Source organism: Panthera onca, chromosome B3, assembly GCF_046562875.1.
Source record: "Panthera onca isolate mPanOnc1 chromosome B3, mPanOnc1 haplotype 2, whole genome shotgun sequence".
Lineage (NCBI taxonomy): Eukaryota > Metazoa > Chordata > Mammalia > Carnivora > Felidae > Panthera > Panthera onca.
Genome location: NC_138344.1, coordinates 50,037,778 through 50,062,464, shown reverse-complemented (window position 1 = coordinate 50,062,464; position 24,687 = coordinate 50,037,778). Strand labels below are relative to the sequence as shown.

General features: G+C 35.4%; 1 protein-coding gene across 3 annotated transcripts in view; it reads left to right on the top strand.

Annotated features, from left to right (window-relative positions):
• UNC13C (unc-13 homolog C) overlaps positions 1-24,687 on the top strand; it is a 612,857-nt gene that overhangs the window by 245,987 nt on the left and 342,183 nt on the right. For all 3 annotated transcript variants that reach the window (XM_060618476.3, XM_060618475.3, XM_060618477.3), the window contains exon 11: positions 16,009-16,228. In XM_060618476.3, coding sequence (XP_060474459.1) covers positions 16,009-16,228 — 220 coding nt within the window. The remainder of the gene's footprint in view (positions 1-16,008; positions 16,229-24,687) is intronic.

The following is a 24,687-nucleotide window of genomic DNA, read 5'->3' as shown; positions in this document are numbered from 1 at the left end:
TCATCCACTTAAACATACATTTATTTCTTTAGTTTCAGAAAACCTATGTAAAAGACTTTTCTGTGTGGGTGTTGGGTGGATGAATAGAGTTCATCAGCTCTCCATGAAATTCATAAAGCCCATTTCCCTGGGGCCCATATCTCAAAAAGTAAATGAAATATGACTTGTGCACAACAGGCATATTAAATGTCACTCTAGACAAGCTGTCACATTAAGTCATTACATCGGCAACTAACATAAATGCTGAAGCAAATAATTCCCACTTTTGGGTGTTGAAAACCTTCCTAGGCACCTTTAATGTGAAAGCATGAAATGTGTGTCCTTTACATAAAGGAAAATGGCTTTGCCATGTGGAAAATATCACATGGTAGCACATCCATTTTAATTAAAGAGATACATGGTAAAAAGTTCAGTCATCTCTTCCAAAGCATGAAAGGGCTCTCAAGTTTGATGTGAGATGACAGTGGGTCAGCCAGCACCACCTCTGTGGTCTCCCTGTGAGCAGTGGGTAAAGCAATGCCAGGTGCCCCCATCTATCACCATTTCCATCTTGCCCACAGAGACCTATTGGGGCTGATTGGAAATCACAGTCTAAAAAGCCCTTAAGGACCATAGTTTCTGAACATTTCGATCTGACCTAATAACACAAGAAGGGGTAACACTCTAGTATCCCTGTATCACAACAGTAGTATTCCTGATGCTGTAGTGTTCTGCTTTGTGCTTGTTTTCACAGACTTAGTTTCCTGGGTGTGGCCCCAACAGTGGGGAATCAAATTAAAACCATTCAATAAATCACTGATTTGAGTGTCTATTATGTGTCAGGCATTGTTGCAGATTCTGAAATATGATAGTGAATAACTCTACTAAAACTCCCTGCCATCATGAGGTTTATAATACAGTGAGAAGGGAGCTGAGATACCATGTTTTGCTCCCACTATTGCTACAGGTTGTAGTGAAAGCTTCTTAACAGGTGGGAGTATTTAAATTGACAGTGTGTGATGAGGGTTATGGGACACTCGAATAGGGTGAGGGATGCAAATCACCAAGCCTGGAAGGGATTCTAGAACCCTCTTTATTCTGTCCCAGGTATTCACATCTAACTATGGTTTGGGGGCTGGTCTATTGGCTTGCTTCCAGAAGTGTTAATTCTCATGAAGTTTGGTTTATCTAGGTGAGTGGAGCTCCTTTCAATGACAAGATCCATGCCCAATGAAAGGGACTTATAAGAACTAGGTATGGGAATAATTAGATCAGATCTGGGGCCTATTTTTAGCATAATACTGGAAAGATGACATAGAAGCAGGAAGCAGGCCAGAATACCTGTGTGGTGCCTGAGGTTCAGTCAGGAAGCTGCAGGCTCACACTATGCCCAGGTACACTGACTCGGGACAGGAACAATTTCAAACCAGATAATTGAGAACTGAAGTGACAGGGGTCTGAATTTGAATTTCAGCTCTACCTCTATTATCTTTGTGAACTCATTTCTTTTCAGTACTTTTTGCCTCCCTAAGATGTGTTCACCTCGTTTGTAAAATAAAATACTTAAAATAATACTTACCTCGTTTGTAAAATAAAATACTTAAAATAATACTTACTCTCCACAGTTTGTGAGAATTAAAAGAAAACATTGTCTTGCCAGCCAGAGCAGGTGGCAGAGAGGGAAGAGGAGTCGCAATGAGGTCTCTAGAGTATATGGTTTGTCCCATGCCTCCCTGTAACCTCTGCAGCTGCAGGTCAGATTCCAGGGTGTACTGATATGGAAATCCATGGTAATCACAAATTTAAAGGTGTTCTCTTGTTTGCAAGTCTTGTTATTGGTCCTGCGTCTCTCCTTCAAGAGCACAGTCTTTGGTTTGAGAGAGATAGAGCTCCACTATTTACTAGTTGTAGGAACATGGGCAAGTTACTGAAACTTTCTTGGCCTTGACTTTCTTATATTTGCTAGTTACGTAAGATTTTTCATCTGTGTTTATAAGTAAAATGCCCTGTGGTTTACTGTGTCTTTAAGCGATTTTGGCGTCAGTAACCTAGCTTTGTAAAATAAGTTGGGAAGCTGTCTCTTTTCTTACTTCTCTTGAATAGTTTGTGCACAGTACGTGTTGCTATGCCTTGAAAGATGGACAAACTTGCCTCTAAAACCATTGTGTAATTTTTTTGAGAATGGATATTTGACTACTGAATCAATTTAATGTAGTAGTTCCATCCATGTTCTTTAAACATTTGTTCTTGATTCAGTTTTGACCATTTATATTTTTTCCAGAAAGTTGTCCTTTTTTTATCACCTAAAATTTCAAATTCCATCAAATTGTTCATATAATTGTATGACATAAAACTTGTGCTGGGGTGCCTGGGTGGCTCAGTCGGTTGAGTGTCCGACTTTAGCTCAGGTCATCATCTCATGGTGATGTGAGTTTGAGCCCCACATCCGGGCTCTCTGCTGTCAACACACGGCCCAATTTAGATCCTCTGTACCCTTCTCTCTGCCCCTCCCCTGCTCACACAATCTGTCTAAAAAATAAACAAACATAAAAAAAAAAAAAGATTATGCCATTTTCACCTTATTTGTATTTTCTCTCTTTTTAAATCAATACTGCAAGAGATTTCTCTGGTGTTTGTTTTGTTGACTCCATATTGTTTTTTTTTTTTCTATTTCATTTATTTTCTTATTTAGATTCATATTCTATTCTCTGTATTTACCGTGAACCTACTTTTCTACATAGTTCACTAATTTTGACTTTATTAACTATTGCATACACACAAAAGAATAATTACAAAATAATTGAAGAACAGTATATATACTTGTGTATCCATGACATCTTAGGAAGAGAAAAATAAGTATTTAATAAATGATGCAATGATTAATATTTAAGTCAATTTAGAGTGTTTATTCTCCCAAAGACAAGCCATATGAACTATTATTGTTACTACATTGTTATTTTCAGAGGACATGGAATACAAAATTAGTGATTTGCATTTAATTGACTATTTTATAGTTTGGCTCATAATTTTGTAGGTATACCACATGAGCTCTTTTTGTTGGGTACGTAAGTTTTGGGACTTCTATATTCCTGAATAATTTTCTTTCAACTTTGTTGGTAATCTTATTAATGTCTTAAATGTTTTTTCTTTAAAATATTTTCTCTATGCTATTAATACAGCTATACCAAATTGATAGATTCAGTATTTCCTTGATAGAACTTTTTTAGTCATTCTTTAAGTCTTAACATGTTTTATGTGTATCTCACATAGCTTAATTTTCTTTTTTTAAAATTTTTAATGTTTATTTATTTATATTAGAGAGAGACAGAGTGAGCAGGCAAGGGGCAGAGAGAGAGTGAGACACAGAATCTGAAGCAGGCTCCAGCCTCTCAGCTATCAGCACAGAGCCTGATGTGGGGCTATGAACGCATGAACTGTGAGATCATGACCAGAAATGAAGTCACAAGTTTAACCCACTGAGCCACCCAAGCGCCCCTCACAGAGCTTAGTTTCAATTCAATTCAAGAATTTGTCTTTTTACAGGTGAACTCAATCAATTTACATTTATGATAGTGTATTTGAGCTTAGTTCTATTCCTCTTTAAAAATATACTGTCTCTTTTTTAATTGTTTTTCTAAGGTTCTTTTGTGGAGGTTGAGTTTTACTTTCCCTCTCCTCAACAGATGAATTAAAATGATCTATACTGTTTATTTTAATATAGCAGATGTTTCCTAAATGTATCATAAATATACTTTACAATTACTTTTATTGAAGTATAATTAACATACATTGCTATGTTAGTTTCAGGTGTATAATATTGATTTGACAATTCCGTACATTAGTCAGTGTTTACCATGATTAAGTGTCGTCACCATCTGTTTCCATACAATGTTATTACAATATTGACTATATTCCTTGTGCTGTATTTTTTTCATTGCTGTGATTAGTTTATTTTATAGCCAGAAGTTTGTATCTCTTAATACCCTTTATTTCACCCATCTCCCCACCCACCTCCACTTGGAATCATCAGTTTCTTCTCTTTAAGAGGAACAAGGTAGGGGTGTCTGGGTGATTCAGTCAATTAAGCCTCTGACCTCAGCTCAGGTCATGGTCTCCTCCCTCATGGGTCTGAGCCTCACATTGGGCTCTCTGCTGTCAGCACAGATCCTGCTTCGTATACTCTATCCCCCTCTGCTCCTCCCCTGCTCTCAGTTTCTCTCCCTCTCTTAAAAATAAATAAATAATTTAAAAAATTTTTTAAAGAGAAACGATGTGTGGTTTTGTTTTAGTATGTTCATTTGTGTTTTTTTTTATTGTCATCATTTTTTTAAAAAGTTTTTAAATTCCAGTTAACCTACAGTGTAATATTCGTTTCAGATGTGTAATACAGTATTCAACACTTCCCTGCATCACCTGGTGTTCATCACAGGTGCACTCCTTAATCCTCATCACCTATTTAACCCATCGCCTCCACTACCCCCGTTAACTGTCAGTTCTCTACAGTTAAGAGTCGGTTTCTTGGTTTGCATCTCTCTCTCTCTCTTTTATATTTTTGGAAGACAGAGACAGAGTATGAGTGTGGGAGGGGCAAAGAGAGAGGGAGACAGAGAATCTGAAGCAGGCTCCAGGCTCTGAGCTGTCAGCACAGAGCCCAATATGGGGCTGGAACCCACACACCATGAGATCATGACCTGAGCCAAAGTCGGACACTTAACCAACTGAGTCACCCAGGTGTCCCATGCCTCTCTTTCTTCTTTTGTTCCTTTGCTTATTTTAATAAATTCCACATATGAATGAAATGATATGGTATTTGTCTTTCTTTGACTTATTTCACTTAGTACAAAGTCTTATAAGTCCATTCATGCTGTTGCAAATGGCTAGATCTCATCCTTTTTTATGGACAAGTAATCCCTTATGTGTGTGGGTGTACATATCTGTCTGTGTATACCACTCTTTTGTGCATTTATTAAAGTTGCTTTCATTTCTTGACTATGGTAATAATGCTGTAATGAATATGAGTGTATATATCTTTTCAAATTAGTGTTTTCTTTCTTTCTTTTTTTGTTTTGTTTTGTTTTGTGAATATCCAGTAGTGGAATTACTGGATCATATGAATAGTTTCATTTTTAAATTTTGAGGAACCTCCATACTGTTTTCCACAGTGGCTCCACCAACTTACGTTCCCACCAATAGTGCATGAGGGTTCTCTTTTCTCCACATCCACACCAACACTCATTTCTTGTTTTTGATACAAGCCATTCTGACTGGTGTGAAGTGATCTCACATTATGGTTTTGATTAGCCCTGATGGATGGTGACGTAAGGCATCTTTTCATGTGTCTGTTAGCCATCTGTATGTCTTTTTTGGAAGAATGTCTATTCGGATCCTCTGCTCATTTTTTTAATTGGATCGTTTGGTTTTGGTATTGAATTATAGAAGTTCTTTATATACTTTGGATATTAACCGCTTGGATATATCATTTGCAAATATCTTCTCTCAGTAGGTCATCTTTTTGTTCTGTCAATGGTTTCCTTTGCTGTGCAAAACCTCTTTATTTGGGTGCAGTCCCAATAGTTTATTTTTACTTTTTTTCCCCTTGTCTCAAGAAACATACATAAACATATTGTTAAAGTTGATGTCCAAGATAATACTGCCTGTGTTTTCTTTCAGGAGGCTTATGGGTTCAAGTCTCAAATTAGGTCTTTTTTTTTAATTTGTTTGTTTACTTTTGAGAAAGAGAGAGAGAGGATCCCAAGCAGGCTCTGTGCTGTCATCGCAGATCCCATTGTATGGCTCAAACTCATGAACCATGAGATCATGACCAATTGAGTCACCCATGCATTACTAGGTCTTTTTTTTAATATTATTTTTTAACATTTATTTATTTTGAGGGAGAGAGAGACAGAGTGTGAGCAGAGAAGGGGCAGAGAGAGGGAGACACAGAATCTGAAGCAGGCTCCAGTCTTTGAGCTTTCAGCACAGAGCCTGACGTGGGCCTTGAACTCACGAACCCTGAGACCATGACCTGAGCCAAAGTTGGATGCTTAACCGACTGAGCCACTCAGGCACCCCTTAATGTTTATTTATGTTAAGAGGAAGAGTGTACACGTACATGCGTGGAGAGGCAGAGAGGTTGACAGAGAATCCCAAACAGGTTCCTCCTCACTGTCAGTGCGGAACCTCACAAGCCCTGACATCATGACCTGAAATAAAACTTAGACGCTTAACCCACTGAGCCACCCAGGTGCCCCTCACATTCAGGTCTTTAAATTGGTTGTGTGCATGATATAAAAAAGTGGTCCAGTTTTCATTCTTTACATGTAGCTGTCCAGTTTTCCCATCATCTCTTATTCAAGAGACTATTTTTTCCCATGGTATATTCTTTCTTTCTTTGTCATAGATTGCGTTTATAGTTGTGGGTTTATTTTAGAGCATTTTTCCTGTTGTATTGTTCTAGGTGTATGTTTTTGTTCCAGTACCATACTGTTTTGATTACTAGTTTTGTAGTGTATCTCCAGCTTTGTTCTTCTTTCTCAAGATTGCTTTGGTTATGTGAGGTCTTTTGTATTTCCATACAAATTTCAGGATTATTTTTTCTAGTTCTGTGAAGAATGCTATTGCTATTTTGATAGAGATTGTATTGAATCTGTAGTCTGCCTTGGGTAGTGTGGACATTTTAAAAATATTCCAATCTATGAGCATGATACATCTTTCCGTTTGTGTCATCTTCAAATTCTTTCAACAATATCTTGTAGTTTTCAGAGTATGGGCTTTTCACCTTCTTGGTTAAATTTATTCTTGGTGCAATTGTAAATGAGATTGTTTTCTTAATTTCTCTTTTTGATGTTTCATTATTAGTGTATAGAAACACAACAGTCTTCTGTATGTTAATTTTGTGTAACCTTTACCAAATTATAAGTGTTAATATTTTTTTTGATGGAGACTTGAGGATTTTTTATATATAGTATCATGTTATCTGTCAATAGTGACAGTTTTACTTCTTTCTTATCAATTTGGATGCTTATTTATTTATTTATTTTTCTTTTCTTTTCTTTTTTTTTCTGATTGCTGCAGCTAGAACTTCCAGTACTATGTTGAATAAAAGTGGCAAAAGTGGACATCCTTATCTTATTCCTGATCTTAGAGGAAAAGTTTTCAGTTTCCCACCATTGAGTATGATGTTAGCTGTGGGTTTTTCATATATGGCCTTTATTGTGTTGAGGTATGTTCCCTCTAAACCCACTTTGAGAGTTTTTATCATGAATAGATTTTGTATTTTGTAAAATGCTTTTTCTGTATCTATTGACATTATATAATTTTTTTATTATTCCTCTTGTTAATGTGATGTATCACATTGATGGATTTATAAATATTAAACTACCCTTGCATCCCTGGAATAAATCTTACTTAAGCATGGTGAATCATTTTTTTAATGTATTGTTGAATTCAGGTTGCTAAAATTCTGTGAGGATATTTGTATCTATGTTCATTAGAGATACTGGCCTGCCATTTTCTTTTCTTTTTCTTCCTTTGTTTCTTTGGGTTTTTTTTTTGTTTGTTTGTTTTTGTTTGTTTGGGTTTTTTTTTTTTTTTTTTTTTTTGGTAGTATCTTTGTCTTCAAACTTTAAAGTTAATAACTCTGTCCTGAAAAAAAAAGATCCAAAAATTCTTAAGCTCTCATTACTAGCCTCAATGATAACATTAAATAAAAGGTAAGTCGAAATGTCATATCAGAAAATGGTCTAAAAACTGCAAGTTTGTAACCCATAGAGTTTAACTGGATCATCCTTTGGGTTTCCGTGGAATCAGCTTTCATAATTCTGGTAGTAAGTTCCTTTTTTTCCCCTCAAGCACCTGGAGAATCTATTTCATTTTAACGCTTTTACATATTAAACTATTTTTTCTCAACGCTTCATTATATCAACTCAATCTGCCACATTGACAGATCAGTTTTCCAGCATGTAAAACAAATACATTATTGATGCTAGAGTACTATTGGGAGTATCATTGAGATAACAAATAGAAAGCACTTCAACCATTTTAAACATATAAGTGTGTAGTAAATATTGTAGTTTTTATCATAATCTGTGTTTACCATACCACTTTCCATGGCTCCATGACTGGCTTTGCTTGGTTACACAAGAGGACAGTGAAAAGGGTTCCTTTTAACAGAGATGACCTCCTTTCCTCTCTTATTTCTACAATATCCTAGCCCATCTTTCTAATTTCATGGTCTCTGTCAAAAGATTATCTGTATCTATCCCAAGTGGTAAAAAAAAAAAAAAAAAAAAAATAGACTTTCCATCTTAAAATGGTAAAAGTTACTCTCCAGTGAATGAATTCATATTTGTTTTAGTCTCTTATATTTAATAAATTACTCATCTCATACTACCTTTATTATTGTATACACTTTTTTATTGAGGTATATTTGACCTATATTAGTTTCCAGTGTACAACATAATTAATTAATATTTTTATATATGTGAAATAATCACCACAGTAAGTTTAGTTAACTTCCATCACCCAAACACAGTTTCATTTTTTTCTTTGTTGTGATAATTTTTATGATCGACATTTTTCAAATGCACAGCACAGTATTAACTATGGTCACCATAGTGTATATTATAATCCCATGACTTACTTGTTTCATAACTAGAAATTTACACCTTTTGACCCCATTCACAAATTTTACCTACCATCCTCTGCCTCTGGCAATCACCAGTCCATTGTCTGTATCTGTGAGCTTGGCTTTTTGCTTTTGCTTTTGTTTTTGTTTCTGTTTTCTTAGATTCTACGAGTAAGTAAGATCATACAGTATTCATCTTCCTGTGGTCTAGTTCACTTAGCATAATGTTCTCAAGATCCAACCATGTTGTTGCATATGGCAAGATTTTACTCTCTTATAGCTGAATTACATTCTATTATACATACACACACACACACACACACACACACACACACATTTTCTTATCCATTCTAATGACACTTAGGTTGTTTCTGTGTCTTTACTGTTGAAAATAATGCTTCTGTTAACATGGAGGTATATGTTCAAATTAATACTTTTATTCTCTTTGGATAATTACCCAGAAGTGGGATTTCTGGGTCATATGGTAGTTCTATTTTTAATTTTTAATTTTTTGTGGTAATTCCATACTGTTTTCCATTTAAATTCCCACCAACAGTGCAGAAGTGTTCCCTTTTCTCCAAATCCTTGCCAACACTTGTTATTGTTTGTGGTTTTAATACTGCCTTTCTTTTTTTTTTTTTTTTAATATTTTTATTTATTTTTGAGACAGAGCATGAGCAGGGGAGGGGCAGGGAGAGAGGGAGACACAGAATCTGAGGCAGGCTCCAGGCTCCGAGCTGTCAGCACAGAGCCTGATGCGGGGCTTGAACTCACAGACCGTGAGATCACGACCTGAGCTGAAGTCGGACGCTCAACCGACTGAGCCACCCAGGCGCCCCAATACTGCCTTTCTAACAGATGTAAGGTGTTATCTCTTGGTTTTGATTTGCATCTCTCTGAAGATTGTTGATGGTGAATATATTTTCATGTACCTTTTAGCCATACCTATGTCTTATTTGGACAAATATCTGTTCAGATCCTCTGCCCATTTTTAAATCAGTTTGTTTTCTAGCTATTGAGTTGTATGAGTTCTTTATATATTTTGGATATTATTCCCTTGTCAGATACATGATTTGCAAATATATTCTTCTATTCAGCATATTGTCTTTTCATTTTTTTATGGTTTCTTTTACTGTGAAGAAGTTTTTTAGTTTAATGTTTTTAATTTAATGTAGCTCCACTTATTTTTGTTTTTTGTGTCAAATCCAAAATACATCATCACCAAAACCAATGTCAAGGAGCTTATCCCCTATGTTTTCTTCTAGGAGCCTATGGTTTCAGGTCTTATATTTAAGTATTTAATTAATTTCTTATTAATCTTTTTGTGTATCTTATAAGATCATGGTTCAGTTTGATTCCTTTGCATGTGGCTGTTCAGTTTTCCCAGCACATCTCTTAAAGAGAGACTGTCCTTTCCCCATTGTATATTCTTGGCTCCTTTGTCATGAATTAATAGAACATATATGTGTGGGTTTATTTTGAGGCTCTGTTCTGTTCTTTTGATCTATGTGTCTGTTTTTATGCAGTACAATGCTGTTTTGATTATGGTATCTTTGTAATATAGTTTGGAATCAGGGAGAGTGTTGCCTCTAGTTTTTTTTTCCTTGAGACTGTTTTCTCTGTTCACGATTTTGTGGTTCCATGCAAATTTTAAGTTTGCTGGTTCTATTTCTGTGAAAATTGCCATTGAAATTTTCATAGGGATTGTGTGGAGCCTATGTATTGCTTTGGATAACATGAACATTTTAATGATATTTTTCCAACCCATGAGCATGGAGTATCTTTCATTTATTTGTGTCTTCTCTGATTCTTTCGCTAATATTTTATACTTTTCAATGTATAGATCTTTCATCTCCTTGGTTATATTTGCTTCTAGGTATTTTATTATTTTTGATGCAAGTGTAAGTTAAATTCATTTCTTCATTTCCCTGACGATTTGTTATTTATGCATAGAAATGAAGCACATCTTAGTGTATTGATTTTATATTCTACAAATTTACTGAGTTTATTTATTCTAAAAGTTTTTGGGTGGAGTCTTTAGAACTTTATATAATTACATTCACAATTTCATTGAAAGTTTGAATTGAAGAAAAGTGATACAGTACATGACAAATCTGTCCTAATTTGTTTCCAGGTTGTGTTTTCTGTCATAATAGGTCTGTGTTATTTTGAACTCTTCTTTAATTATTGTATCCTCTTCTTTATCATTATTCACTCTCTTTATTTGGACTTACTAAGTCACTTAGCTCAATGATAATTAGTGTCTGTTAAAAAACAATGTAAGTAATACAAATTATTCACATTTTTCCAAGGATAGGCACATAACTTTTGGTGTCTTCACTTTTCTGGTACAAAATTTTACCTGAATAACTTTAACTTCTACAGTCAGTCTTATGTGATGATTGTCCTCGTGAGTAAATCAGACCCGAAATTAGGCTGTTTTTATACTCACAAACTTCTTATGCCATTGTTCTGTCTTCTTGTTTATAACAAATTTCAAAGGTCACATTGTACATAATATTTGCTCTGCAAATATTTCTGATGCTTTTGTACAGAAAGAGTGAAATGATACCTACAGGACAGCAAATAGATTTTTTTCCCCAAGGTACATGAATAATGCTTCAAAACAAGAAGCATATTTTTTCTTGTAGTTATCAAAATGTGATTTTTTTTGAGAATAGGAAAATCATGGTTTACATAATCCCATGAGGAAACCCACAGGATGATGAGAAGATTAGAACTTTATTAGTTCAGTCACTGGTTAACATGGTAGAGGAAAAAGAGAACAGGTGTATGGCAAATGGAGATAGACATGCTTTGTTCCTATTGTATTAACATTTGGTTGATTGGAATATTGATTGTCTCAAAACACTAGTCATTGCCTTTGGCAGGAAGCCTGAATGCTTTATTTATTGGGCTCATTTTAATTTTCTCATATAGTTATGTAGAAAAGACAATTCATTTTTTTTGTGTGTGTCCTAATTGTTCAGAAAGTGACATATTATAGCATTTCACCCAAGATTATAGTTTATTAGAGGACAGATTTTTAACAAAATCATTGTTTAGGATATGAGCATCCTTCCCTTTGTAATCTGTAATCTGTATTTGGCTAAAGAGGTTTATCAGAGCCAAAGCATTTCCTACCCTCATTTCTACAGATAAAACAGTGTCTTCACAAAGTAAAAGTCACCTTCTTTTTTCTTCAGTCAGTTCAGTAATATAAAACTGATGTTTACAGGTTTTATTCCTAATTGCATAAGTCTTACATTCTGTATATAAATAGAAAAAAATCCTTGGAGAACACAAATCAAACCATGACTAACTTTCAAATATTAAATTGAGTAACTTTTTGTTTGTTTTTTTAGTGCTTTTTTGTTTTATAAATTGTTTCCACAGTGAGCATGCATTTTGATATAATTAGAAAATACATACTGGAAAGTGACATCTGAGATTGGTGGTTGTTGTTGTGGCTGCTTTGTTTTGTTTTTATTTAGAACGGAGGAAAAGCCAGCAATGTTGTTTGCCAGTGATAATTATTTTATTTTGTAAGTAACTTCCATGAAGTATTGAGCATGATTTACAAAAGCTTTGTGACTTTTAAAAGAGGGGGAAATAAGGAACATATATACACATCCATAAATACCAGCATCCATTGTCTTTTGTCGTATAGAAACAAGAGTCTTCTCTTGGATGTAAAATGCAACTTGGTCATACAGTGAATGAAAGAATATTTTAAAAAATGAAAATATATTTTAGAAAGTATTAAATGTTTATTGTGGAAGATTTGGAAATTTTAGAAACCTTTATAATAGATTAGCAGCAAGTCTTCTCTTTTGCTGAATTCATTCTGTCCTTGTTTCCTAATCCCATTAGATTAGGGCTCTGCTTGTTCTTGGCATCATCTTCTCTACATATCTGGATTTACGTAGGCCAGAAACTCTCCCCAGATAACATACGCAGTCTCATCCTTTCATATTAGTGAGGATCCTGTTTATTAACTCTACTTAATTATCTTTCTATCTGTTTAATGTACTACATAAAAAAAAAATCTCTTCCTTTTAAGGCAATTTCTAATAGTTACAAACTCCCATCTGTCATGTTCAGTGGCTAATTCTGGGGCTTCTCCTTGTTTTATTCAGTTTTTCATACCCTATCTTTTTTGTCTTATTTCACAGAACTCTTTTATTTTTGGTCCTTTTTATAATCTTGTTTGGTCTGGTCGGTCTTCGCTAACTAAGAAAGTACCTTATTTTCCCAGGATGCAGTATTCTTGTGAGAGTAAGAATCCCTTATAAGGTATATTTGTACATGCTTTCCTAGCTAATCATTTCCTGAGTTTCTGAACTGACCATCCTTACATCTTATACTTTGCTTCAGTAAGAACTGTTTCCATATGTCATTTATTCTAATTTTCAGCTTTGATAGACATGCTCATATCCCCAAAATCACAAGTGAAAAAGATACATATTATCATTTCTGTCAGACTGAGGATATATACCTTGTAGTGAAGTATACAATATTTTCTCCAGCTTCTCCATCTTTTAAATGTTCAATTTGTTTTAATGCCCCATTCAGTTGATTTTCAGTGTGTTATCTAGTAAATTTTCAATGTTACTATCGTGTTTTTTTTTTTTTAAATTAGCTTCATTCTCTTTTTATGAAATGGATCATGGCTCTTTAAACCCAACCAAACAAAACATTTCAATGAAAACTTCTCATCTGTTTACTTAGAACTGTCTTTTATTTGGTTTTCTCCAGTATGTTTAATTTTTTAGGAACTCTTCCTTAAATTTATTACTCCTGCTATAGCTTAAGAATGTAGAGGACTGACTATATATAATTTGAATTCAATGAAAAAGATAATAGTCACAGGGTATTAGATAAAATGTATGAACCATTTACTTAACCTTAAAACATGTAGATAAGTTCATGTTCAAAACAACCCTTTACCCAACCCTACTTTCTAAGTTGGTATGTTTTTCTTGTATTCATTAGCAGACTATTCCCACCTAGTGTTCTATTTAGTTAGAATTACTTTCCCCTACTAAGGGAAAAACAAATTACCTGATGTGATTGCAAATATAACTAAATTCCGCACTTGTTTTTTAGCTAAACCAAAAAGCTACATTATATGCGCGCGCACACACACACACACACACACACACACACACACACACCCTGAGCCCAGCTAGAACAGGAAACTGTCTATGGATGGCTGATTGAAAATCTGTTATGCCAAAGTGAATTGTTCAATTCAGTTTAATGATATTGATAATAATACTCTGCTAAGCTGTGCAGGAGAAGCAAAGATGAATTATACATCGTTTTAATTCTAAAAGAACTCTTAACAGTTATTTTGCAAGACGACATCTTCATTATGAAATGAGGCCAAAGATTACTTGGGTGAGGCTCTATTGAAAGGATGGATCCAGTTGTTTGTATAAACCCTAATATGGGGGTCCCCCACTTGAATAATTCCTCTATTTGATCACACTCCTGTTCTCTACACTCACATGAAGTATAAAAGTATAAAAAGCTTCAGCCAGACCCTCATGTAGTAGCAAGGCTGGATCTTGCTGTTCAAAAGTTAGAAAAAAATTTAGTAAAGCTTAACTCCCTGCAGGGAATATTCCAGTACCGTTACCAAACATATTCTGGGAAAACACACCATGAGGGGAATATACTAATAAAGGGAAATATGCTGTTACCGTACTGTGGAATTGAAGAATAATGGAAAGTTGCCCATTTCAACACTGTGGGAAGGTATTCTGAAATTAGACTTAAAGATTATTAATGCAAAATATAAATGTTTCATGTAAATGCTAGGCTCCTACTGGATTTATGTAAATATCCATTCATTATGTATCAGGAAGTTTTGTGAAATTATTTGTAAATGTAACTTCAGAGTGATAGTCTTTCTTTTAAGAAGATACCTGCATTGTTATATATGAAAAGCACAGAGAAGTACTGATCCAAACAGGTCTTTTTCCTATCAACCTAGGATGGTTTCTGGAAAATCCAGTATCAATACTAATACTTAATATTTATTTAGTATTTTGAAGTCTGTGGAATACATTTGTTACTATCATACAATTTGATCTTCAAAATAATATTGCAGATAGGTAGATAGGGGAGGAAAGTAAGGTTTGTAAGTCTCTGTGGATTACCATACTTCTAAGTGGAAGAACATTCCCACAAAATATGTGTCATATCCCTACTATGTGTCAGAGACAATGATTGGCACTAAGGAGAGAAATATCGATGACGGGCCCTAAATATGTCCTGAAGAAGCCCATATTAAATTTCATTGAATGGCCCTATGCTAGGGAACTCAGGTCTCCTCTGTCTACTCATTCAGTGAATTTTTCTACCCCACCAGTGGCTTGTCACTGAGAGTCCTTCCATGTGTTGTAAAAACTTATCTCCCTTTAAGATATTACCATTACCATGGGAGAGTCGCATGTAAGTTTTACCTGCTACTAGTGCTCTCTTATTAATTAGTTGGTGACCTTGTTCTTAAAGGATAGGCAATGAAAACAGTCCCTTGTAGAAGGAATTATAGAATGAGCATTCTTTGGAGCTGGGAAGTGTTGAAAGGTCTGGGAGAGTACAGAGTCACGGAAGAGATACCGCTGTAGGATGCAAAAGAGGGGTGGGGATGTTTCTGGAGCATTAAGTCAGCATTTAGAATGCTTTGAATCTACTTAACAATCTTACCAAGAACCAGTTTAAACCAAGGATAGCTATTTAAAGATGTGTGTGTATGTGTACACGCTCACACATATATATATATGCGCGTGTGTATATATATATATATATATACATACACACACACATATATTATGTATGTGTGTTATATATATAATATATATAATGTATATAATATATATAATATATATAATATATATAATATATATGTTATAATGTATATAAAATATACCATATATTATACCTATGTTATATATGTATATACAATATATATGTATATATTAACATTTCTTAGGCACCAATATTAAGACAGAGACTAGGTTATGCTCCAATGACTGATATAGCAATGAGCAAGAATTTCATAATCCTTCACTTCATGGAGTCCACAGTATAGCAGGGGTGTGGATATTATCAAGTAATTAGAGCTTCTTGCTGCTATGAAAGAAGCTTGCACAACAGTGGAACCCAGTCCAGTCTGGGATGTAAGGGAGTTCTTTGTGTTCACATGACAAATTGGACCGTAGAACACTGAGAAAAGAATAGTGAGCAGAGTTCTTGTCATTACTTAAATCAATAATTAAGGGGCTCTTTCAAAATAATATTTTCAGGGAAAAATGATAAAATAGTTTGTTATTTGTTGAAATCCTTGAAATACACTGAGTTGGCTGACATTGAAACTTATCTCATCTTTACAGAAAATACATGTCTTCAAGAAGACCTTGCAGGCACTGATCTACCCCATGTCCTCCACCACCCCTCACAATTTTGAGGTCTGGACGGCAACAACACCCACCTACTGTTACGAGTGTGAAGGGCTCCTGTGGGGCATTGCCCGGCAAGGCATGAAGTGTTTGGAGTGTGGAGTGAAATGCCATGAAAAGTGTCAGGACCTCCTAAATGCTGACTGTTTGCAGAGTGAGTACCTACTTAGGCTAAAGACATGTATGCATAACCTACATGCTTTCATATTAGGCCTCTGCAGTTCTTGCTGGTTTTCAGTAATTCCACCCCCTACCCCTCCTACTTCACAAAGATTCACATACCACCCATGACATTATATTGTTGATGCTGTGTTCCTATAGTGCCAGGCTCTGACTTAGATTCCTCAGAATGACCAATTGCATGCTTGTCCAGTAGAAAACTTGAAAGTGGCTTCTGATCTGTTTGGTTACTTCCATCTCTTAATAGCCCTGTGTAGAAAGTGGGAGTGTGTCAAGTTATGTTCCTCAAACAAGGACTAAGGCACACCCTTGTAAAATATATTTTTAATATTTATTTCTTTTTGAGAGAGAGAGAGAGAGAGAGAGAGAGAGAGAGAGAGAGAGAGAGAGAGAGAGAAGGGCACAGAGAGAGGGAGACACAGAATCCAAAGCAGGCTCCGGGCTCTGAGGTGTCCTCACAGAGCCCGATGCAGGGCTCAAACTCATGAACAGTGAGATCATGACCTGAATCAAAGTCAGTTGCTTAACCGACTGAGCTATCCAGGAACCCCAGAAGGCACACCCTTGTGATTACAATAATCTGAATTCTTTTCCAAACCTATTTGGTATCTTGGAACCAAAGGCTTCATTTTTCTCCACCAAGTGAACAGGAATAATAAAATTTATCTCAGAGGTTTATAGGGAAGACAAAATGAAATAGTCTTTGCTAAGAATTTGGCGAATAGGAGATGCTCAGTGAATATTAATGGTTTCCTCATCCTTTTACACTTCTGTATAGATACATATCACTTCAACCTTTATTAAAAGTTATCTTAAATTTTCCATTTCCAAAAGAAATTATTTACACTAATATTTTATATTAGGTCCAGTAATGCCAAAACATCACAGTCTAAGATATATATTATTGACTTCACTCCTGCATTGATTTGGTTGTGGCTGCTGGCCTTAAATTACTAAAACAAAAACAAAACAAACAAAACATATCACCAAAGAAATGTACTTAAACATGTACTTTCATTTGCAAACATTTTTTTTTTATGACTAAATATTGTCCCCTCTGTTTACTGTTTATATGGATATAACCAATGGATAGAGTCCATGGGCTTCCTAAACTTGAGGGGGATCAGACAAAAATGTCAAAATAAAGATTAAATCACAAATGCTGTCACTTTTGGTTTTGTAGTAAGTCATACTCATTCTACAGTTTTCTCTCCTTTATTAGTATTCTTCCTACACAGTCAAAACTATCAGATCAAATGGAGGCTGTTAATGGTAATGAATGCATTTTTTTTTTCAGAATAGGTAGTGTGTCTTTGAAAAAAAAATCTAGGAATAACTGCTTAAAAGGAAGGGGGATGGACTCAGTACTAAGCTAATTTTCATAATCTCATAATCCAATTAGAATTGAGTCTACTTATTTAAAAAGTGAATTGTAAACAGGCATCTTAAGAAATCAGCCTATTAGGGTGGTGACGTTTGAGAAAACAGAAATATTGTCATCCAGAAACAAATGGCTTGAGGGGCACCTGGGTACCTCAATTGGTTTAAACATCTGACTCTTGATTTTGGCTCAGTTCATGATCTCAAGGTTCATGAGATCGAGCCCCATGTTGGCCTCTGTGCTGACAGCACAGATCCTGCTTGGGATTGTCTCTTTCCCTCTTTCTGCCCCTTGCCAGCTCTCTCTCTCTCTACCAAAATAAATAAATAAATTTATAAAAACAAAGGACTTGAATATATTAATGAAAAGGTGTATATTATACCTCAGAAATTAGCTGATTTTTCTTTCAGTGTTTTAGAGACTAAACATGTCACCCATTCTTTAGATTTTAGAAGCATCTTTATAATCTATATCCATTCTTAAGATGTGTTGGTGGATATTGGTTAAATTAAGCAAGTTTTTCTATGGGGTTATATATTAAACTCATTATACATTATAAATTTGAAGATACTTTAAAATGTGCATGTAAAATAAAAAATATTTGCGAAAAATTAGGGTGGGTATGAATGGTCCAGGAAGGCAATATTTTCTTTAGTAATACCTCCATACTCTTTCCCTAAAATCCACACTCGCATTGAACAGAAAGAAGCTTTGCCAAGTATATGAATTCAACGTCACGCCTTTCCACAATAACTATCAATATAATTTGAAAATTTCCCTACAGAATCTGTGACATTTCCTTAAGAAATTTCTATTTTCATTGTGTTAAGCAAGAATTTTGCGCTGGTGGCACACCCTGTGTAAAATAATTCCATGTATGCCTACAATGGAAGAAAAGGACAGAGTTAAAAGAAAAAAAAAAGGAAATCAGAGTTGGAAGGTCAGTCTAGCTAATATAGCCTCCTATAAAAATGAGGATGTTCTATGATTTCTTTCTCAAAATGGTCAATCTGTTTGAACACCTCTAGGAAGAATTTAACACCTTGGCAGGAACTTAATTCATCACTAGAAAATTCCTGTGTATAAATTACAGCTTGAATCAGGCCCTGCCTCCTGGTAACTTTTACTCTTTAAACTCCTATTCTTTAATCTTACCAATGGAGGGTAAATATTTAATATATGTACTTCAATTGTATATGACAATTTTTCAAATACTTGTCTTTTTCAAATAATAGTCTTCTTCAGGTTTGTAGACCCTTATTATTTTGGTAGTTTTTTTTTTTTTTTTTTTCCTGAAGACATTGAGTCTGTCAACATAGACACACACAAATACTCAGAATGAAAACAAAACAAAACAAAAAAACACTTTACATGTGGTCTGACTAGTGATCCATGCCAAGGAGAGGATATGCAAAGTTACTTCAAATTCATTTGAGTTTGGTGTTTCATTCCTATCCAATCTTGTGTCCATGATTTATACGCTTGCAGTCAAGTGGAATGAGACCAGGTGATTGAAAACCCCGCTCACTGCTCCAGTATTTTCTCACAGAGAAGCATGGAAATGTCAGATAAGTTCCCCCAAACAGCCTCACCTCCATTCCTGTCTAGCTGATTTTATTGGTGGTTCCTTCACTTTAACACCTTCTTGGCCCAAAGCTGGAAACCATGCATAGTGGTAGACAGAAACAGGAGACCAAAGGGAAGTGGGTCTGTCTTTCAAAGAAGAGAACTGATTCATTCTTGCTCCTTCAGTTTCAGCTAGTGTCAGTAGCCAGAGTCCATCTGTTTTTTCCTTAATAACTTGTTAGTGGCCTGCTATTTAAAAAAAGTTATTTAATTCTTATTTTGGAAACAGAATTTGGTGGTAAATGAACTGTAGCTAATCGAGAAGCTGTTTGTCACCTGCATGAACTGAATATAACCCATAAGGAACTTGACGTGACAGTTACAGTGGTAGTTTTAGATAAAGAACCAAAAAGACAAAATGTATGTTGGCTGGGGTGAGGTTGTGTGCAGAGTGAGATGTAAGTAGAAGAGAAATCATGTATAAAATACTTCCCTTGATTATTGTTTTGAAGTAGAAAAGAGACAACTCAAAAAATTGGAAAAAATATACAAATAATCATGGTATGTAACGCAACTGGCTTATACTTCTTTTCACATCTCCAAAGAAGGAATCCCAAAGTCCTATGGAATAAGTATTCTGCCTAATTTTAATTCTTAACTGGAAAATATAAGTACCTGCATAAGTACAGAAAATATTTTGCCAAAAGTTCAGGAAACTAGCATCTTGTGAGATGATCTTTCATTCTGTGTGTTTTCCACTGACATGATATTAAGCTTCTGTGTTCTGTTAGCCATTGCAAATTGATAGCATTAACAAAATTTGGCTAGGACACTCCTTTCTGCAAACTAGATATTGATTCTGTTTCTTTTGTATTCGTATTACCACATTTTGCAACTGTGATATCTTAAGACATTTATTTATATATACTAAATAGCTACTGTGGGTGGGAGCTTTATTCTGGGCTTTCAGAGCTCAAGAGAACATAACCACTGCTGTCCCTGGATTCAAGCATATTTTCAAAAACTTACATGAGTGGATTTGAACACATATCTTGGAATCTTTTAACCTTCTACTCTTTTATCTATCTATCTATCTATCTATCTATCTATCTATCTTTAAATTCAACTTAGTTAACATACAATGTAGTCTTGGTTTCAGGAGTAGAACCCCATGATTCACCTCTTACATGTGGCACCCAGTGCTCATTCCAAGAAGTGCCCTTCTTTAATGAGTACTTAGGAGGCTTAGAAGTAGGATTCTGTGTATCCACTGCTCTAGGGTGGAGATTTTTTTTTTATGTCTCCAGAACCTAGTACATGTTTTAGCATAGTTAGATGCCAATAAATGTTGGTTAAACAACAAATGAGGGCATGGGAACTGTAGTAAGAAATAGCATGTTATGGTTTAAAGATCATTCTTCCATAGAATCATAGATGGTTAGGGGAGCCTTTGAGATCAGTGGATTGGAGAACCCAGTCTCCTGATCTTACTGAATTGATGCAGTCCAGTTTCTTGTCCAAAAAGAATCAAATAGATATTATAGATAGGGTTAGAACCCAGGTCTCTAAATTCCCAGCCTCATAATCTGACTTAATTTGTAAAGAAATACACAAAGTTTGTACTAAGGGAAAAATGGAATGTTGTTGAATTTTATTTTTGGTGCTTTTCCACTCTCCCATATAGTACCCCTGACTTTTAGGCAAACTATGCTGCCCTGATGTTGGCTTCACATCATGATGATGACTCAAGGCAGGTCCACTGTGGCTAACACATAAGCTTGGAGTATACACCAATCACAACATACCTACTGCATTGACTTTTCAGCAACACTAAAGAGAAAATAATAAATTAACATGGGTAAAAGTGGAACTAGTAGTTGAGTTACTTTCACACAACGGTCATGAACCTCAAGGAATAAACTAATAATGGAGCATTTTCAAGTGTGGGGTAGGCTGCTGTAGGGAGATAAAAATGGTAAATAAGCCTTATATGATGCCATATGTTCAACATAACAGAAGCAATGGATATCTGTATATCCATATCTATATCTATATTTCATAGTCCTGAGTTACTTGAGAAAGATCTGGCTTTTATTCTTGCTGCTACCAGAATTTTTCAAAATTCTCTGAGCATCACTTTCTACATATGTGAAAAAAGTTAATAATACTGGCTAACGCTCTTTGGCTGAACACCACCAGAAACATGTCTGTAGTTTTAAAAGTTCACTTTATTATCCATTGCTGCAATGGAGAATATGTATCAGGATAAACAATAGGGCATCTCAGTAAGAGGCTATTAGAAAGCAGACATTGCTCTGGATCAGTTGTTGTCTTGAAATGCGGACAATTCTATGATTATGTGGGTTAAAAAACCTTATCTCCAAGCAGGATAGACAAGAGTGCGTCTAATCGCTGTACTTAGCAAAGAAACAGTGGTTACTCATTAGGAGAAAGAATGTTTGGTATTTTGTGATCTGTACAGTGACCTTGTTTTCCTTTGTGCTTAGACAAACTTGTGAGATGGCCTTGTTTGTCTCACATTAACACTGTCACAGTGTGACCGTGTGTGAAGTTGGTGTCCTGTGAGTTTGCTCGTGTCCAATGGGAGAACAACATGGCCTAGCTTTGAGTGCCAGACCAGCTTCCAGCAACATTGTGAACTAGCTGCGTCAGCCAACTTCATTTCAAAGGCTATTTAAGAAAAGAAAAATAGAAAGAAATCTTGTGTTTAATATTGTCTTTGTTTTCCTTTTCCTTTTTTTCTTTTTTTTGACAGAAACATGAGAAAAATCTGTTACTAAGGGTGATAAGAACAAAAAAGGTCTTTGCTCTATCTCTCCCTTGATTTCTTCTTTTCCTTACATAGTAAAGAGACTTTTGAAATTGAGGACTTTTTTCTTTTTTTCTTAGTTTTAACCCTGATCTATGTAATTTGTGATGCTGCAGTAACTGGAAAAATTCTAGAAAGTTAGTATCGAAACAATGCTCATGAGGAGAGCCTGGATGGTTCAGGTAGTTGGGCGTTTGAGTATTGATTTGGGCTCAGGTCATGATCCCAGCCAGAGTCCTGGGATTGAGCCCCCTCATCCATGCTCAGTGCCGAGCCACTTAATATTCTCCCTCCCCTGTCCCCACTAGTCTTCTCCCCTGTTCCTGCTGTCTTTCTCTCTAAAATAAATAAATGAATAAGTAAATAATAAATGAATCTCATGAAATGTAGTAGCTTTGACACACAATTTTGAGTGAGCCTTCCTGATTTTATCATCTTTAATATGCAAATCTTTCTGGACTTGTTCTACAAGTTTGCATTCACCAATAATGGTACTATTGAATATGGTAGAAGTTGGGGGTGGGGGCAGGGAAGAAAGGCTGAATTTTGGTTTTGGGCCCAAGCTCAATAAAGTAAAATTACTTTATGGATGGTGGCAGTTCCATGAAAGGGGACCCCCCCTGCCCACATTCTCCCGTTGTCAGCGATGGGGCACCAATGAGAGTGGGAGATGATGATCTCCCAGTAGCTCTGTGATCTTCCAATTATTCTTCTGTTAAATGTCAGTCCTTTGTTGTGTTTGCGAAATAGAGTGGAGTATGTGGCTTTGATTAAGAGTAGAGGTTACGGCTGATTTGAAGACTAGGGGTGTTGTGGGTCTTCTCCTTGGAAAGATTCAAGGCATATTAAAAGAGGAGGGTTAAGATTATCTTGGATGTAAAGCCGCTGAAGAGAAAAGATAGAAAATACTAGCCACCAGCCAAGTGCCCACCTACATGATTTCATGGAAAAGAAAAACAGAAGCACCATGAGCAGGCCACCTACAGGATTATACTGGGAAAGGAAAGAAAAACTATGAAGTTTCTTATGTTAGGGACTCCTAGAGAACCACCTCAGTATCAGACCACCTGCATGCATTTCATGCATATTAACCACCTGCCTACTCTGAGTTCACCAGCTTCAAATGCAGGTAAACATTTTTGGATATGAAAAATAAAAATATTGTAATAATAATATCTTTTTGTTTCTCTGAACTTTAAATTTTCTTAAATCTTTAAGTGCTTCATTGGCTCCAATCAAGCAAATAGTTACAGAGCATTTAGCACATGGCTCATATTGGGTATGGCACTGTTCATGGGGAGACTTTACAAGTTGTTTCACAGGCCAAGTAATCATATAGCTAAAACCCCCAAATTCCATTTTAATGTATAATTCTTTAATTAGTATTTGTATCTTCACCTTGTGACATCTAGATGTTATACTTGCTTAATTATTAGAATTGAAACTTAAACATTATTTCATTCAATCCTTACCATGACCCTGTTAAGAAAGATACTATTATTTCCTTTTGTTTTTCAGATGAGAAAACTAAGGTTTACAGAGAAAAAGTAGCCCAATTGCAAATGGGTAGTAAGTGGCAAGTCAGGATTCACACGTGTCTGCCTTCTTCTAGCATACGAGCATCACAAGCCACTCTGCTCCTTTGCCTTATTTAAAAGTGATTTCCTTGTTGTATTTCTTCCATTTATATCTGGACTTATGCCCTTGTTTTATGCTCACTATAAGTGCATGAGGTATATAGGCCAACCAATTGCTGCTTTCTAGTGATGGGCACATAGCCTTTGTTTTCTGAAAATTCCAAACCTGAAGCCAAATGCCCAGTGTATTTTGTCTCTTCGTAAGATTCCACAGCACACATAACATTTTACACTGAATTTATTTTTGTTTCTTCCAGAATCATGACCTCAGGGTAAGAGTGTATACAAAATTCCTAACACATAAAATTGAACCTGTAGCCAAATTAAGTACTCAATATGGCAATCATTTTAGGTTTCCCCAAGAAATATTCTGTCTTCTCTATTTTTTGACTGTATCCTATTTTGTAAGCAGCATGCGTGATACTTGGAATACATATTTAGTTGAGATTGGCCTTATAGGCTAGCATGTAAGATAAATGAATACACAGGGAATTGGGTCAGTGATGATAAATAGTTAAGAATTTTGCAAGGTAGTGGCTTGAAATCAGCTGTGGTAGGAGTATTTACACCACAGAAATCTGCTAATATTACAGGTCAGGTTTTGTTTTGTTGTTGCTTTTGTTGTTGTTGTTTTCCCATAGGGGAGGGGAAAATGTGACCACTGTGTTAGGGAAGCCCCTATTTCTGTTAAGGAAGAGATAAAATCATACATTGAGAATGGAGGTTAGTGGAGTGAGGTAAGTGACTTGAAGAAAGTAGAAATGTTTTGTAATAGCTATTGAGAAAAAAAAGAAAGAGAAGAGATTGAGACCAAGAGAGAATATTGCAGTCATTATATGTATGTATCTGAAAGAAACACTGAAATTATCAATTGCTGTGTAAAGGTGGTAAAATTGTGAATTTCACATGAAATTTATATGTTTTGGGTAATAAAAATTATAGAGACAAGTAACGGTTCTGATTTGCTGTCCCTTTAAATTTTGTAGAAGGAAACCATGTGGGATAAGTTTGCCTCTGTC